Here is a 19,541-nt window from a genome sequence, read left to right on the forward strand (position 1 = left end):
CAACAGGGCTACTCCCAGGTTTTTGGGCCTTTCCATGACGCCTAATCTACCTTTCGCTCCCCTTTGGCCCAGTGCCTATTGGATGTTCACCAAGGGTATGTCAATGGTTGCAGTGCATCTGCTGAGATCAGAGATGCCAGTCTTCCCGTATCTTGACGATTGGCTGTTGAAGGTGAGCAAGCCCCAGACTGCCATCTCCCACCTACAGAGAATGGCAGACATCCTGTACTTGCTGGCGTTCACTATCAATGTGCCAAAGTCACACCTGACTCCCTCTCAGACACTCCCTTTCATTTGAGCCATTCCGAACACGGTGCAGTTTCAGGCTTATCCTCCCGAATGGCAAGTCCTGGATATTCAGGCTATGATATCTAAGTTTCAGCCTCTATCCTGGATTTTGGTGAGACTGACTCTGAGGCTGCTGGGCCTCATGGCCCCCTGTATCCTGCTGGTGACAGATGCCCGCTGGCAGATGCAGGCTCTGCAGTTGGACCTGAAGTTCCAGTGGGTGCAGCATCAGTGGAGTCTCCCCCGACAAGGTTCAGATCTCGGAGCAAACTGCAAAAGACCTACAGTGGTGGCTTACAAATTGTGATTGGATAAGCTGCAGACCTCCTCTCTTTTTCCTACCAGATACGATAGTAGTGACAGATGTGTCACTCCTGGAATGGGGTTGCCATTTGGGGGAGATGACGATCAGAGCACTCTGGTCACCGGTGACATCCAGACGCCATATCAAGCTTTTGGAGCTTTGAGTGATTCAATTGGCAATATAGGCCTTTCTACCCTCCATCAAGTGAAGGCCAGTGCAATTGTTCACTGACAACACCACCATCATGTGGTACTGCAACAACCAGGGTGTGGTGGGGTCATGTACCCTTTGTCAGGAGGCTCCCTGTGTCTCTGGATATGGCTGGAACATCAGCACATTTCCTTGTTGGTTCAACATCTGGCAGGTTCTCTGAAAGACAGAGCAGATTAACTCAGCAAAAGATGCTTAGCAGATCACAAAGAGCCTCTCGATCCGGAGATGGTGCAAGGTCTCTTTCATCAGTGGGGAGAGCCTTGATTACATTTGTTTGCCACCGCCGAGAAAACTCAAAGTCAGCAGTTCTGCACGCTGGAGTTTCCAAGACGGCTCTCGCTCAGAGACCCTTTTTATCTCAGGTGCAGATTAGGCCTTCTATACGTCTTACCACTTTTGCCCAAAGTCCTCAAGAAAATCTGGAATCACTGGGCCCAAGTCATCCGTGTGGCTCCAGACTGGGCACGGAGAGTTTGGTATCCTGAGCTGCTGAGCATGCCCATCGATCCTCCGATTGGGCTGCCACTTTGGGAGGATCGTCTGTCACAGCAGCAGGAGAGGGACCTTCACCCAAGCCTGTCAACTCTTCTCCTTCTTGCATCGACATTGTGTGGCGACAGTTGACAGCTTTTGACCTTCCTCCCGAAGTCTGGAATGATTTTTGGCAGCCAGGCACCCCTCCACCAACACATTTTACACTTGACTTTGGGGAAAGTTTGTGGCATGGTGTACCAAAAGACAGATGATCCCTTTTCTGTCCCCCTTTCTCAGGTTCTCCTTTTCATTTATTTATTTATTTATAAAGTTTTATATAGCGCAAACAAGATCCCCTTTCTCTTACTCAGCAGGATTCTGCTCTCTGCACTCTCAAAAGCTATCTCTCTGCTATTTCTGCTTTTTTACAGTGCCAGGCCAGCCATCCATCTTCAAATCCCCAAATGTTAATAGATTCTTGGAAGGTTTGCAACATTTGTTTTCATCATCCCCTTTCATTATGCCCCAGTGGAACCTCAATCTTGTTCTCACTTTTCTTATGTGCACTCTTTTGAGCATTTGCACGATTATCCACTCAGGTTTCTTAACATCAAAACTGCATTTCTCATGGCTATACCATCTGCCTTGAGGATCAGTGAGCTTCAGGGAAGCCTCACTATTTCAAAGTCTACCCAGATAAACTGGTGCCTCATATGAGAGCTTCCTTTCTTATGAAAATGGTCCCTCCCTACCATATCCCTCTAAGGAGGAGGATTGACTTCACCGTCTGGACCAAAAAGGAGCATTGTCATCAGTGGCGTAGTAAGATCAGGTGGAAATTTCTTGTCGCCCCCGCGTCGTGTTCCGCCGCGTTTCGTTGCATTTGTTGACTGAACTAACACGTTTCAATACGTACACATTTTTCCCATTTTGTCATGCCCCTCAGTGATGACACCCGGGACGGCCCGCACCCACCGCACCCCCCTTCCTACGCCGCTGATTGTCATTCTACCTTGACCGAATACAAGATTTCCGGATGGATGAAAAACTCTTTGTGGGGTAGGTCAGAGCAAAGAAAGGATGGGCCATGCAGAAGTGGGCCATCTCCCAATGGATTAGGCTCTGTATCTAGATCTGCTACACACTGGGTGAGAAACAACCCCCTGAGGGTTTGCGTGCTCACTCCACCAGAGCGAAAGCTGTGACCACTGCGTTAGCATGCGGAGTTCCGTTCCTGGACATCTGCTAGGCAGTGACATGGGCCTCCTTACACACTTTTACAAAGCTCTTCTGCCTGGACAGTCAGGTCCGTTGAGTTGGGCACTTTGCCCGCTCAGTCTTGCAGGACTTTCTTGTATGAAATTTGTCTACAGACCCACTTCTGGGGATGGTATTTCTTGGGTATCTATTCTAAGGGAAAGAATCTGTGGGTAGAAGTCTATTTAAGATGAATAAGTTACTCTACCTTGGTAGAGACTATTTAGCCTCTGGCTCCTTAACGACTCACCAATCCTCCCCACTCTGCGAATGGATTTCTATGGACAGGGCTGTTACTCTATCAGGCCCCTAGTTTTTCCACAGTAGTGGTCAGTGTTATTCATGGCTCCCCGCCCCTAGTGTGGAAATTTGCAAAAAGAAACTGCTGTCTGCGCACTGGGATGGAGCTTATATAAGCACCCCGCATGCCACTACCTGCACGGACACACTGATGAGACACACAGAGCTGAACAATGCCACCCTCTGGCGTGCAGGGGTATTGCTGATGAAAAATATTACAGATCCAGTCTGACACCTGGGAATAATTCTATGGTAAGGAATCTGCGGCTGGATAGAGTCTCTACCAGATAAGGAGTTACAAAAGGCAACTAACTTGGGGGCATATTATCAAGAACGGCGTTAAAATTATCTTCGGTTTAGCAGCAGAAAACTGCCACTAAAGCGGCGATAATGGGCTTGATAATATGCCTTGGAGAATTCCAATAGAAGCCCATGTTCACACCAGAACATGGGCTTCTATGGGAATTCATAAGGACATATTATCAAGCCCAATATCGCCGTTTTAGCGGCAGTTTTCTGTTGCTAAACCGGCGATAATCTTTTATGCCGTTCTTGATAATATGCCCCTGATCTTCAAGGTGCATTCTCGTTTCATAGTTTAGGAAGCTCAAACCTAAAATTAGGCATAATTTTACAATTTAGTTAGAGTAAGAGTCCTTCCTTCACAGAAAAAAACATATTTAATTAAATATTTTTAGGGAAAAATATTAACTGATTTCCACCCAAAAATAAAAAAGTGAATGAAAATATTCTTTTTATTTTAATAAAATATATCTTGTACAGTTCGTCCTCAAAGGTGCTGGCACTGGTTATTGTGAATAAATGAGTTAAAAGACAGCAAATATATGTTGATTAGTACGTAAAAAACGAAAATTATTTTCTTTGAGTTTTCGATGCATGTGTAAGATTCTGCGGCACTGTAATTCTGTGTTTGTGTGCATTCGAAAATTGGAAGGTTGGCTAAAGGTTTCTTGGGATGTATAAGGCAATATAATAGGTGCCCGACCAAATTAGGACCGCAAATGCACAGTAACCAATTAAAACGCAGTTCAGTGCTGCTGGTCCAACACTTAAAAGTTATTTTTCTACCCTTCCAGCGCTGCATTGACTGGAACCGTGACATTCTGAAACAGGAACTGGGGCTAACGGAAGAAGACATTATTGACATCCCCGCGCTTTTCATGCTAGAGAAAAACGAAAAGAATGGGAAAACTGCAAATGGCAATGCTTTGAATGGCAAAGCTGTGTCTTTCTTTCCAAACATGGTATGTGAATTGCATGATTTATGTTTTAATGTCTGTTTTAAAGTAATCCAGCACATCATTAAGAGTTAACGTGGTTTCTGGCCATAAGAAATGCAATTTCTGGATCCCGGAGCATATTTTGTCATACATATAAAAATTACTATAAATGGTAGACATGTTTATTACATTGAAATGCATAACCATCCTTATGGCTGTTTTTACCAAAGTTTAAATGTTTTTTCCTGTTTTAAATAAGGTCGAAGAAAAACATTAATGCAAAAAAGAACCTACAGCTTTACAATCAGCCTGCTGGCCTAGCGACTCTAATCAACGTGTGACACCTCTTAGGACAATCGCTCCTTTAAGGACCCAGCAGGTTCCCGATCCCATCATGCTTTGGGCTGACAATTGTTTCAGAGCACCAGTGTTTTTTTACACCTCGTGACAGAAGCATCTTGGAACACTTCCTGGGTTGAAAAACTCTGCTTCTTGATTGAAACAGTTTTTTCTCAGTTCTTATTGTCTTCAATTGACGGCTTCCTTAGACCTAAGTGTTTCCTGACAGAAAGGCTGTAGATTTTGACATTGTTTTCAACACATTTTTCCACAGAGTTGGACCGTTATACCATTTCTATTTGTCAAATGGCCCAACTATAGCAGAAAGAAAGCACCAAATAATCCTCAAGCATTTGGTGTGGTTGGCCTTCCAAACGTCTACACTTTGCAGGAACGTCTTTATTGCCAGAAAATGTTGAAAAGGACTCTCAAAGATTGTGAGGGTATCTTTATGCGAGAAAGACTGCTAATGACCAGAAGAGGCAGAAGATCTAGGAGGATCTAGGAGGCTCATGACTGCAAAAGTACAACCAATGAAGATGGCCCACCTTCTGGTTCAGAGCCCTTAGTCACTAGGGCCCTCATTACGATGTTGGGTCGTCAAGTCACCGTCGGTGGCAGTCTGACTGCCGACATCCCTTTGGTCTGACCGTCGCATTACGATGCTGCCGGTCGGACCCACAGCTGTCCGACTACAGACTGCCACCTCCGCCAGGATCTGAGATCACAATGGAGCAGCGGTCGGAGCATCTTTACAGCATTGCTGTGGTGCTGAAAGCCCAAAAACTGTCCTAGGGTGCTTGTTTCCAGTCCAGGAAGGACCTGGCCTGGCAGTTCCGGCTGGACTGTTCCCATTGGGCGCAAGGTCAAGACTGATTTGCACATGGCTGGGTCCGAACTGGAATGGCATGGAGAGCCAAAAAACGATGGATTTAGGCCCAGATCTCTGTACTGGGGTGAATGTATGACATTGTTTTGCATTCTGTCCATCAATCGTTCTTTCTGCAGTGGTACTGCGGCAGACACTGCTGTCAGGCTTAAAATATCCTTTTCCAACAGCGTTTTCCTGGTGGGAACACCGCCATAAAAAGGTTGTCAGAAAAGGAGATTGGGAGACCCTAAGAGGCACGACCAGACTGGGAACCGAAACCGGCCTTGGCAAATAGCTCGGCCGGCCCGGTGGCGGGGGGATGTTAATTGGAAGCACCACTTCCGTCTCACCACTGCCGCTTTTGCTACAGGTGCCCGATATAGTGCCTATGCTGCAAAACCGCCCCTGGTAACAAAGCCATCCCCCAGGGGTCAAAAACCAGCCACCCTCCCTGCCAGCCCACCGTGGAAATGACTGGTGCCCACTATGGCCAGTCCAGCCCTGCTAACAGGCCCACCATCCGTCATGGGCCACTGAAAAGAGACCCTGGAGGCACATTGAGTGCACCCACTCACCTCCGTGCACCATGTGGCATGCACCACATGGTGCATGGAACACATCCAAGAATGTGTAGGATTGGAGGCATGTGCTGCGGCCCTTTCCCACTGTGGTCTGATGCGTTTCCAACCATCAGCCCGGCGGACGCTTCTGAATGTGGCGGTCGGACCACCCACATGCTTGCTGGGGTTCACCTGACTGCTGCAATTGTGGCTGGCGGTCCGACCGACCACCATCGTGATGAGGGCATAGGTACCACCATAGTGGGAAATCCAAGGAGAGGGGAGGCAAAAGCAGCACCACCGCTTCATGCATGGGCCTTAAACATAGTTCATGTTAAAGACACCATCGAGGATAGCAATGAAGATGCCACCAGGGATGACATCAAACATGAATGCACTTCCAACATGATTGCCATAGAAAATAGACACATATTTTACAACATTGAAGACAACTCATCTTTCAACTTGAAGGGCACTATCAACATTAAGAAGATGACGCATTAGCAATCAAGGTTGAGGGACCCAGCCTTGAAAGACTCAACATCTACAGTCGAAGTATAAGAGTGCAGCATCAAAAATGCAATCAATCTTTCTCTGGCAGCTTATCCAGTCTGGCCAAGTACTCCAATCCTCGCCTTAGTTAAGGATGGTCCAGTTCAAACACCACTTTCACATCTACCTATCCCAAAGGCTGTTATGGTTCCCTGTAACACTGTGACTCCTCCACCTTAATCACTTCTGCCTTCACCTCCAGTGCGCCCACATACCTAAAGCTTTATCACCTCCAACAGGTCAAACACAGCCTGCACCGATTTATGATACACTGGAAAATCAACCACCTCGGAAGAAGAAAAGCTCAACACCAGTGTAAAGAAGTACAAGGGAGGCAGGATGGTTCTTGAGATTAACTTCTTTATTCAAGCTTGAGGTACAGCAACGTCCTACCCACAGGGTACCCCACAGCAACTGACGTTAAGTACTTAGCAACAGGGACCAAACACACTCTACATTCTAGAGATAGATGAAGTGGATGTTCCACATGGAATCAATGACTAAGACACAGTAGCAGCACATGGGGCAACTACCACACCCAGCTCCTTCTCTGCCATAGTATTCTGACACTGGTACCTAATCAGAGACCTCAGCATCTTGCATTTCCACCTCACCTTCCAGGCTCTCCATTTAGTAGCCAGTCTCCTTAGTAGGCAATATTAACACCTGCCAGTAGTTATTGCTTTATGGCTTGGCAAAACTAAATATTCTACTCCAAGCACTACAGGCTTAATTATTATGGCCACTTTACCATAGAGACTGCGGTACAGACCCTTTCTGCTGCTAATCCCAAATTTTAACACCTTTTAAAGAAATATAAGGCCCTGGAGCAATACCCTACTTATCTTCGTGCATATTCTAAACCATATTTGGAAATTGTTTCAGCAGTGATGAAAGGCATGCCTCAGCTACAGAAACAATCATGCAAGCTTACAGGGAGAGCAAACACCTGGATAGTTTAGGGCATAAAACCAACAGTACTGCTGCAGCATCACAAAAAAGACCAGTGTGACCACTCTCTTAGGCAACTATGATGAATCTCTGTGGGAAACAATTTACAGATGACTTGCCTAAAGATACACGCAAAGACTACATCCACCTTTCTATACCTATAGGCTCTGGTGTACTTCTCATATTATGTTGTACCACTGGTCGTATGGACCATTTATTTTCGACTGATATTGTATAGTAGGAGCTAACATTAGCACAGAAAGTCAAACTACAGTCAAACTACAGTGAAACCGATTTGGATCCAAAAGAACGGCAGAGATTATGATGGTTTCCAGACCATTAAGGGTTATTAGCAGATTAATCAAATATCTATATCAAAAACGATTGTTCAATCTGAGGTTATATATTATGGCAATGCACATCATTACAATATACAAAAGACAGAATCGATGCAGTATCAGTTCCTTAAAGGAACTTACCTAATTTAAATAAAGCATAAAAAATAGCAAGGGGAAATTCAAAGAGGAAGGTGTCAGTCTCAAATTAACAAAATTAAGGTTCATGAGACAAGCTCAAGAACCAAGTATAGCGCAAACCCACAGAGTTAGGGAAAGGGCTTCAGCAAAAGTCAGTTCAGATTCTGCTAGCTGTTCTAAGACACACTCAATTAAATCACATAGAATTCTTTTTTAACTTTCTCCCAGGAACTCCCAATCAATGTAGCCAATGAGGTCGTGAAGAAACAAAAAGAGTCCACTTAGAATTTACAAAATAAAGTGCTAACCTTCCAAAAAGTGACTAAACATGGGAAAGCAATTAAGTTTTTTTTAAAATAACCATTACCCACCAAAAGGTCCCTTGGTAGCATACTTCATCATCAGGTTCTTCCCGCCCGCTGCGAGACGGGGAGTGCTACGACCGACAAATACGTGGGAGCACTTTGGATTGAAGTAAACTGAGACCTCCGACTTTGGTTCCAGGATCACACTCTCCCATGCAGCTCTGCTGTGCTCTGCATTGCCTACCAGCACCCCTATTGCCAGGTTCGAATCTACTCTGACTCTGGTGTTGTCTTTTTTTTCCGCTCTGTGCCCCTAAATTGACTGTATTGCACCTGACTGCTGTTTAAACTTTTGTATTGTGCCTCACTGTTGTTGCTAATTTTTTCCCCATTTTCTATATGTTTTTCACGCCGTTTCCCCCATTCCCACTGCCGTTTTCACCCGTGACATCTTCCCCTGACCACCCGCTCCCGCCTCCTAGCTCCACGTCCTTCCCCCATCCCCTACATAATGGGGGCCGCTGCGGGGGAGCACGAGTGAGACCTCCGACTTCGGTCCCCGGATCGCACTCTCCCCTGCAGCTCCGCTGTGCTCTGCATCGCCTGCCAGCCCCACTGTTGCAGGGTTCGAATCCACCCTGATTCTTGTCTGGTCTTTTTTCCACTCTGTGCCTCTTAAATTTACTGTATTATTCCTGACTACTGTTTAAACTTTTGTATTGTGCCTCACTGTTGTTGCTCGTTTTCCCCCCATTTTCCATACGTTTTCCCACTGTTTCCCCCATTCTCGCCGCCGCTTTCACCCGTGACACCTCCCCCTGCTACACGTCCCTTCCTCCTCCCCTACATGATGGCCGCCGCCGCGCGGTCGTGCAGCAGACGCACCACTGACGTGCCAAAGGCACACCTAAGGCAATCCCGTAAGCGCCCGTCTGAAACCCGACCGCGTTCAGCGCCAGGAACCCTGGATCTCCGGGACCCCGCCGATACGACTCAGCAGCACTCCACGCACTCAACCCCGGAAGACTCACTGACTGCGAAAGATCCTCGCCCATCACCACCCATGGACAGTTCTCATGTAGACTCTGCAGCAATTCCTTTGCCGTCAACAAAACCACTTCAACCACCAAAGGCCCGCATGATGCACGCACCGCCGAAACCCTAACTTGCATTCTCCTCAACGTGCACTCACTCCACTGATACACCGTAGAGATCTGGGACTTGATCAACACCCTCTCGCCCTACGTCGCCTTCTTCGGGGAAACCTGGACCAACGCCACCTCTGGCTCGACAATCGCCATTGCCATTCCTGATGGCTACAAGATCCAGAGAAAGGACCGGCCTCCCGCCCAGGAGGAGGACTCGCCATCACACACAAGACCCCCTCCAACTCTCCACATCCAGCACAAGTGACCCCCACTCCAACACAGAACACATCTACTTCCAGATCAGCCCCAGGACCACGCTACGCGGGACCCTCATCTGCTGACCACCGGGACCTCACACCCAGTCCGCAACTACCATTGCCGAACTAGCCACACCCCACGCCATCACCTCCACAGACTACATCCTACTCGGGGACCTAAATTTCCACCTCGACAACCGCGATGACCCCGACTCCACCACTCTCCTCGACAACCTCGACAACCTTAGACTGAAGCAGCTGGTCAACACGCCGATGCGCAAGGCTGGACACACCCTCGACCCAATCTTCGCGGATGGGACCAACATCAGCTTCAGCCATACCACCCAGCCCCTCTGGATGGACCACCACTGCATCCACTTCACCTTCAACACCACCACCGCACCCAAGCCTCCCCGCGCCCGCCACAAAGGAACTGGAGCAAGGTCTCTGAGGAACTCCTCAACATAACCCTCCTCCAAACTCCCCCCAGCACCTCGACCGACACCAACTCCACAGCCAGGGAACTACACTGCTGGATCTCCTGCTATGTCGACAAACTTGAGAAAATTCTTTACATAATTTACACATAGGAACAGCCCTTAAACTCTACTTGGACAAGACTAAGGACATTAAGAACAATTCTCAGTTATTTGTCAATGATGATCATTTAAGAACAAGTATGGTGACCTAGCAAATCACATTCCAATAGATTGTCCCTTGCATAGTTTTATGGTATCAGTTAACTAACCTGCTGTGCCAAGTAAACCAAAAGCTCAATTGACAAGAGCGAAGGCAGCTAAGATGGGCGGGCTATTACTCTACTTCTGCAACTCATACCTTAACAGGGCACTCCTGCTTTGACTCAGATACCAAAAATGATTCAATATTTGGTCTGCCGCCCTCATAAACCTTTTCATGGAGGGTATGTAGCATGGAGTTTTTCTGCTCTCCATGGTTAGACTGCTTATAGGGCAATCAGGCATTGCCCGACGGGCTGGTGTGAAAGGTCAGTATGGGGCCGTTTTTTGGCTGTTTGGACCTGTTTAGTGTCTTCAGGGCCGTTTTTATCGTTGCTTTCCCTAATATTAAAACAAACATTGTCTTGCAGCAAGCACAAATCCATGCAGCCTTCCATACCTTGCAAAATACCTATACAGCATGGGGCATGTAGAATTAATGTATAGACAGTGGTATATGACATACTGGGAATAGATAGAACAATGTAAATCAACGGGATGTATGACGTTACAACGCATGCTTTTACCACGCATGCTGTTACAACGCAGGTTTTACTACGCATACCATTACAACGCATAGCGCTTTGGGGTGCTGGATAGTGAATAGTTTAATTTACTATTCCAACTCCAGTCCCCGTGGACACTAGGGAAGGTGTTGGATAGTAAATTAAATCTATTCCCAATCCTAGAGCGCCCCCCAGCGCAATGCGTTGTAATGGTTTTCATTGTAAAACCTGCGTTGTAATAGCACTGCGTGGTAAAAGTTGCGTTGTAAAGGATGTTTCCCAAATCAGCGCAATGCCCTATGTATGTATGTTATTTAGCTGATACTGGAATAAGTAAAATGAAATAGAATATATTTGAAAAATAAATAAAAAATACAATAAAGTGGCAAAGTGTGTTGTTAAGGCAAGAAGGCTAACGACACACTTCGTCACTTTAGAAACGCAGGGCTACAGCATATTTACTAGAATATGGTGCAGCCCTGTATTACTCCCTGTGCTGGCGCTAACTTTAGCTGCCTAGCGCCAATGCAGGCACTCTTGCACCATTGTGCAAGGGTGTCTGTGTTGAGGGTAAGAATGTTTATGTGTATGAAGGTCCCCCTTCATGCACATAAACAATCTTTAAATGCAGTTTTGTAATATTAATGCAGCACACATAGAAAGCAGCACACATGGAAACAGCAAAAATGAGGAGAAATAAAGTATTTCTCCTTGTTTTGCCTGTTTAAGACCAGGTTTTCCCTGGTCTTAATGTTGGCGCTGCCTCCTATTTGCGCTGCCCTTGTAAAAAGGAGGCAGCAGCAAAATGAATGGATGTTGCAGTGGAACACCCACCACAACCCCATTGCCCTCCCCTTTCACGCTGGATACAGCGTGAAAGGATGCCTTATTTACAAGGCGGCATTAAGCCACGTTTAGTCCAGTCTCACCCCACTGCTCTCATTTTCTTTTTATGGTATAATCCATTTGTGAAGTTTTGGGATGAGCGTGCTATTCTTGTCAAAGTTTAGGACTATCATTGAAAAACCTGGGATGCAGAACTAAAATTTACTTACCTGTAATCTTAGTGTTGCATCTTAGGAATCATTGAAGTCATAAACAACGCCCCACTCCCCCTGGCTCGAAGCTACCAGAATGTAAATCCTAACGTTTGGCAAATCTGTAGAATCCTCAGTTAAAGGGGTCATCCAGCATAGAGGAAAAAAGTTCTCTTTAACCAGTCCCACATTGCTAACAACCACCAACAATACGCTTTTTAGAATGTTGCTTTTTGTTCTTTAGTGATGTCAGTCGAGGTTTTAAGATGTATCTAGACATTTTCACTGATGACCCCTTCAATATACCCTCAAAATAATCGGCACTCTAAAGCAATTACCACTACAAGGCATGATGGAATTGGGAACTTCATGTTAAGGTGCATTGTCCTAAGTTTTAGACATACTAGGGTCAGTGTATTTATCTTTTTCCCTCCATTTTGCACACATTTTTGAGGGGCCGGTAAGGCAGCAAGGAGATAGATAGTTATGCTGCAAGTCTGTTTTATGTATTAATTTCTTCCTTCCTTATTTTAAAGGAAGAATATCATCCCAAATTTGGTAAACCCAGCTCCAGTTAGTTTGGAATGCATAATTATGCATATAAAGTTATATGATTTTTTATAATTTACTGTCATTACTGTAGATATGGCAAAATCATTCTTGAATAATGGGCGGTACAGTTCAAATATTTATGAGTTCAGTGAAGATTGCTATGATGAGGAAAGAAGGTTATAAGTACGTAACTTTTCCTTCTAATGCATACTGACCCAGCATGGATCGGTAATTCAGCAGGGGCTAGACAGGCCACACAAGCACACACACAATCACACTCACCTATTTACAAGCACACTCACTCATACTTATCCATTCACAAGTGTGCACACACCCATTCACAAGCACATACGCACACACTTACATTCGCAGCATACATGCAAAAAAACTCATACATTCATACATGCACGCACCAAACATTGAAAATGGAAACGTTATTGGGTCACTATAGTGATCTCGTGTGACGGGAGGGAAGCCTTATTATGGGTCACCCCACCACACACTCCCCGGGCCCTCCTGATGAGGGGAAGGACCTTCAAGCACTTTGAACTTGTAAAGGCTCAGGAGGTCACTCCCACAGGGCTGTAAAATCTTCACCCCGGCAATGTTGAGCTCAGGCAGCCAGGCGCTTGTAGCACATGTACAGAGGCTCGCTACCGGACCCAAACATGGAGATCTGGTATCCATCAGCTGGTTCAAACACTTATTATTGTGAGGCTTACAAACGTCTTTGAAGTATCATTTATTGCAGCATTCCATGATTTTCAATAACTTCATTATAATTATTACAAACAGCACATTGGGTAATGCAAAGAGATGCCTCGTTTTGCAAAATAGTATGATTGCCTTTTATAGTTACAGTTAGATCTTCCTTCATAGGATCTTCATTGCTATCATAAGCACTGAATCATCTTTCCCACATGCGAGATCCCAGAGTACATTTTGCAAAAGTGTGCATATAGTGGGCATTTTGTTTATAAAGCCAACTTTTAAAAACAAATAACGTTTCTAACAGCCTATAAAAAGGCTATTTCCCTATTTTCTTTATAAATAAACTAATGTTAAATGTAGAAAAAGAGGTACTATAAATAAAATAGTGGCAAGAAAACTCAATGGAATTCGAGACAATATAGACAATCTAGCCCTTCAGCAGAAGCTTGTAAAGTTGGGGAAACTGATGTGGCTTGTTTAAGGAACAGCATACCAACGATGTCCCATCATACCCCATAGATAAGCAAGGTGTTTTTCAGGCTCCTGGTGTCAGGATCATGGGCCACTGAGCCATACCTTTCTAAATATGTTTTCATCTTGTAAACCTTTTCAGACCTCGGAAAACCTTTTAATCAACATCTTCTGAAGTGTCCTACTTGTCGGAGAAAGAAAAACCAAACAGACCCAAATGTGTGTCTTACTATTTCCCATCCTCTAGACTCCTTCCAGTTTTGTCATAAAATGTCCAAGAAGTCTTTGAAACACTGAAAAAATATCCAACTGCACGGACTTTGCAGAAGGACCAGCACAGGCATGAAGGAGCAGTGTCTAATAGATTTGAGGGACTAGGAGAGAGTGATACTACTGCCACATCTTCTTCCAGCATTTTCAGGGACTCCTCACAAGGAAGATTCAGGTGAATATGACAACTTGTTCGCCATCGATGGCTAGTTCTTCAATCAGGAAGACTGGTATATCAATGTCAAAGTCTGAGAATTCAACATCGAAGACAAAATTGACTTCATTGAGGCACTTACGCCAAGGAACATATCACCAAGCAGGTCCTCACATCTGTCTGCAGGTAGGACTGCAAGGTGAAGAAAAGTAGGGGACTGTGTGTGCTAGGCTCAGACAATACCAGGACATATTCACTGTCCTGAGCATTCTCTCCAACGTTAACTCTGTCATCTGCCTCAAGTCACTGATCTCCATTCTCGAAGCAGAGGATCTCCCCTGTTTAATCACCCTCTGAGTCATTTTTTCCTGTCTCTTCCGTGGCTCTTCAGCTTGTCTTACCTGCTTCTGCTGTGGCTTCTCAACGTGTGCTCCCCCCCCAGTCAACTTTGCCACCCCATCTCTGGTTATTGAGATTCCTTTATCCCCAGTCAGTAATCCTAGCTCATGAAGAGGAAGATCAAGAACTCTGAGAAGGCATTATAGGAGTCCTCACTAGAGGAGACATTACTGTTCAAGGCCATTAAGACATCACTGTACTCCTCATTCGTATTCAGGATCCCCACCATTCAAGATCTTCGTATTGATCAAGATCCACACTACATTCTAACAACGGCGTCCGGCACAGGTAAGCGTGGTGGGCGGTAAGGCAGATGGGGAATGGCGCGGTGGGTGAAAGCCGACAAAGGTTGGAATAGGTATTATTTTTTTATTTAATTATACCCATTCCATCATCTGTCGGCTTCCCTCTTCCCCCCCTGCCCCACCTCACCGTGTTTACCTCTTACGGCCGCCGCTGCATTCTAAACCCACTTGTCACTCTAGATCTACTCCTCATGCATACTCTTCTCCTTCCTCAACAGTACTTGTGAAAAAGAGAGTAAGAAAATAGATGCAGTAAGCCTAAAGTTCTAGACTGCCATCAAGACGACGAGTGGCACTGCTATACTCAGGCGTTATCATAGATGCCTCTGGGGGACATTCCAATTTTTCCAGGAGAAACTACCTCGTGAAGACCTACAGGATTTTTCAAAGGTGTCATGAAAGATGTTGATTGTCTCCAACAAAGTTGTAAGTGCTGCAGCTGACTCAGCAGATTTATTTACTGTTGGATACTCTCATGCGCTTTGTAATCATAGCTACACAATCCAGGCTTCAATCCATAGATATAACGTAGAATTTTAAACCTGCCATTTTCTGGTACTTCTACAGTTGGAGCTGATGCAGACGACAAATGCAGTGCATGAAATCTTGATTAATGGCACTTAAACCTGTTGGCCTTGAGAGATGTTTTGGACAAACTATTGAGTTTTAAATATTGGAGTACATAAATATCGAGAAAAGATATATTGTGATAAAAAACATTATTGTATAGAATATCGATATCAAGAATAAGAATATCATTTTATAGTTAAATAATATTATTTGCAAGAAAATCATTGTTTTTAATGTTTTCAGAAATATAGCCGTAAAAACATCGTTTTGTAATTCGTTTATTGTCTTTTATTTATTATATTAATTTTAGGTGTTAGTATTGGTGGTATAATTGGTATTGATTTTTATAAAATATAGTTTGCAATTTAGTAACTTTTTTTAAAGGTGCCATTAGTAATCTATAGTGTCGGAGAGGGCTGTTATTTAAAATAGAAATATTTTGAATTAAAAAAACTTAGACTGATTATTTGTAATTAAATATTAATGTTTTATTAATTATGCAAATTGTTTAATACTTATATTTTGAATTTAAAATTATAATTTCAAATGTTATTTTAGTTTTAATATTTGTAATGGTAATTATATTTTAGTTGCAGGTTGTTGGGTCTGTATGGAAATCATGTAGGAAGTTAAATAAAATTAAATGTATTTTAATTTAATGTGACTTTTTTTGCTAATTAAACGTTATCTAATTATTAATTATTTAAAGTTACTTATTTGATTAACGATTGTGATATTGTTGGACTGTTTATTTCTTTTAATATGTATCTTAGGTTTTATATATTTATTACACAATTATTTATTAATGCTGTGTTATTTTTTATAGGGGAGTAGGTTGGAAATGTATTAAATATTACATTTTTTTATATTAATTGATATTTTTGTAATGTATTACTTTGTAATTAATTATGTATATAGGTTTATGTTAATTTGTGTATGTATTAAAATGTATTGCATGTATTTTGTATGCATGAATTGAAAATAAATAATGATTTCATAATGTTGTTATTTTTTGGGAGTTACTTAAGTTGATATTTTAGGTGTAATTTACTTTTTTCCTTTTTTAAATTTATATATTTTTTTATTTTGGTTAATATATATATATATATATATATATATATATATATATATATATATATATATATATATATATATATTATTTGTGCTGTAATTTAATTAAAAAAATATATATTAATTGTTCAAAGACTTTTTGTGAATATATAGAACTTGCATTCATATACGTAATCCTTTTGAAATCAAAAGTGCCTCCCACCCTTAAAAATAATGTTACCCTACCCTGGAACCTGCAAATGTCTTGATGGGATGACTGAATTAACAGGGTCAGCGTTAGCTGGCAGGATTAATAGACCCAAGTATTTACATTTTACCCCCCCCCCCCGCAAAAAAAAGAAGGGCTACGCAATAGAGGAGATGCGTTGGTCCCGCTGGATCCATAGAGGCCGGCAAAACACCTTAACCCCACTTCCAAAGAGCTGGGATGGCACCACTTGGCAAGGTGGACTCACAGAAGGCATAGTCCAGGTGCAGATGCAAGGTTGTTGGAAGCTAGTTGTGTCCCTGAGGCTCCAGATCAAGAGGTCAGCCAACTAGCCCTCGGAGTCACTCTGGGGTTCTGGGTTCCAGAGATGCAGGTGTAGTCCTTCTAACCCAGGCAAGTGGGCAGCATATCAGCACAGCAGAGCAGCAGTTCTTCAGAGCAGCATTCCAGCAGAGAGTCCTTTCAGCAGCACAGCATTCCTTCTTTCTGGCAGAGCATCCACAGGTCCAGAAGTTTGCTGAAGAGTTGGTGTCTGAGGTCCAGTATTTTAACCCAGTTGTATGTTTGAACTGGGGAGAAGCTTCTAGAGGCATGCCTTTGGAGTGCACTGGTGCCCTGCCTTCCTGGCCATGGCTCCAGACTAACTACAGGAGTTATGCAGCCCTTTGTGTGGAGTGAGGACAGAGCCCATTCAAGTGTAAGTGGGCCCGGGTTCAGCTCCACCCCCCCAACTTGCCACTGATAGCCCATCCAATAACACATAAGCTCCCCATTGTGTGTGGTTGTCTAAGAGGAATACACAAAGCCCTCCTGTCAACTACACCAAGTCATGTGACCCAGAGACAGGTCCCAGGCACTCTATGGCAGGAAAATGCCAACTATGCAAATTTCTTTTAGTGGCATTTTCAAAACTGTAATTCAAAATCTGACTTCATCATAAGTTAGGATTTTTCATTACAGTTCAAAAGACAGCAATCATGAACTGGGTACCTGTTCCCATTTGTAAATTACACTTCAGTCAGTCAAAATTCTTTATTGCGATAACTTAATATCATACAAAGACAATGGCATGAAATCACAAACAACAAATAACATAAGTAAAAGCAGTTAAAAAACAGTTAAAAAACATTTAAAAGGAAACATTTTAGTTAAAAATCATTGTACACCATGTTATATTTCATTAATAATTTGTTAGTACAAGATACTAAAGTGCAAAGTGCTAAAGTGCATAAGAAAGTGCGATTTTTCCATAGGTGGGTCCCCACATAGATATTAAAGTAAGGTAACTACAAGCCCTGATACACTATGATCTAAAAATTCTTGACCAAAAGTTGCCAGCAGCCAGACTAGTTAATAAACGAGTCTGGGTTACAAAAGGAGGTAGGCGCATTTTTAGGTCTGTTGTTCCTGCTTCTTATAGCTCTCACCAGGAAACTTGCCACATAAAACATGATCCTGGGAGTTTGCAACATTTGTAATTAAATAAGAGCAGGTCGGACTAAGATAAATCCTGCTTCCTTGAGTATAGGAACAAGAAACAACTTCCGGGCATCATTATAATAACTGCAGAACATTATAAAATGCATTGTACTCTGCTCTGAAAAGAGATCGCAAGAACAGGGCGAGACCTTTTCAGGGGTGCTCCACTCAGGAAAAGAACCCAGGTTAAAATGAATCAGATTAAGTCTAAAATGGGTTAAAATGAACCTATGGTAGGGATGAGTCACCACGTTGAGGTAGTTGTCAGGACCACTAGGTATAGCCAGCAAAAGACTGTCCCTAACACAGGGTTTCTTTAGCTCAGTTTCTTCCCTCTCCAAGGAAAGGAGCTCCTTCATGGCAACCTTGGTAAAAACGACGTCATTGGATGTTATAGAGTCAGTGACCGAGTATAGTTCAGGCCTCCCCAGCCTAGAGAAGCTGTCCTTGATGTACATCAACCATCCAATCCTATGTACATTGTCTAGAGTCAGACAGTCCCTTATTATAGTATGGTTTAGGGGAATTTCAGGATTAAGCCACATCTTAAGCCATGCGATTAATGGTGCTGTTTTAATCAAATCAGCGATGAAGCCTTCTCCTAATTCCTGGTGGACGGTATAGGACGGGGTTGACTGCGGAACGCCCAAAACAGATCTAAAAAATGTGTTTTCCGCAGTCTGGATGGGATCAACTCTTTTATACCCCCACAGTGAGCCACCATATGAAGCTACTGAGATGCATTTAGCTTTATATATTTTACTGATAGCTTCAATTGGCCTACCCCCCAGTTTTTTTGAAAACCCATGGAGGGCAGCGGAAGTTCTGGCCAGCGTGGCTACTCTGTTTTTTACCTGGGGACCCCAACTACCTTTCTCATCAAAGGTGATCCCCAGGTAGGGGAAAGAGGTGACCCGAACAAGTTTTTCCTGGCCACAGAAAAAGGTTTTGTGGAGAGATTTCCTTGAGGCCCGGCCCATGAGCATTACCTGAGATTTTTTCGCATTTATTTTCAGGTCTAAAGAACCCATAAAGGATTCAAAAGCGTCCAAAAGCCGTTGAAGCCCCACCCCTGTTCGGGCCAGTAGAACCGCGTCATCCGCGTACAGAAGAACTGGTATGCCCTGTTCCCCTGCACGTGGAATGTCGCTTGTAACGCCCCTTAGGGCGGGCTCTAGAGAGTTCACATACAGCGTGAACAGTAGTGGTGCCAAAATACATCCCTGACGGACTCCCCGTTCAGATGCAAACACATCAGTACACCTTCCATTAGTGGAAACTCTAATTTTGGCAGACAGGCCAGAATGGAGGTCAGACAATAAATTGACTATGGATCTATCCAGGCCCATGTCAACTAGTTTACCCCAGAGCTTAGATCTATTAACCATATCAAATGCAGAGGAGAGGTCCATGAACCCTAGGTACATGGACCCATCCTTGGCTCTGGTGTATTTCTCAATCAATAGGTGGAGGTTGAGACACTGGTCCAGGGTACTTCTCTTGGGTCTAAACCCATATTGCACATTGCTCAAGAT

At 43.8% G+C, this 19,541-nt stretch overlaps 1 protein-coding gene across 1 annotated transcript in view; it reads left to right on the top strand.

Moving 5' to 3' along the window:
* LOC147711075 (protein-arginine deiminase type-2-like) overlaps positions 1-19,541 on the top strand; it is a 727,074-nt gene that overhangs the window by 692,120 nt on the left and 15,413 nt on the right. The window contains exon 15 of the mRNA XM_086921889.1: positions 3,934-4,101. Coding sequence (XP_086778015.1) covers positions 3,934-4,101 — 168 coding nt within the window. The remainder of the gene's footprint in view (positions 1-3,933; positions 4,102-19,541) is intronic.

Source organism: Lissotriton vulgaris, chromosome 5 (genome assembly GCF_964263255.1).
Source record: "Lissotriton vulgaris chromosome 5, aLisVul1.2, whole genome shotgun sequence".
Lineage (NCBI taxonomy): Eukaryota > Metazoa > Chordata > Amphibia > Caudata > Salamandridae > Lissotriton > Lissotriton vulgaris.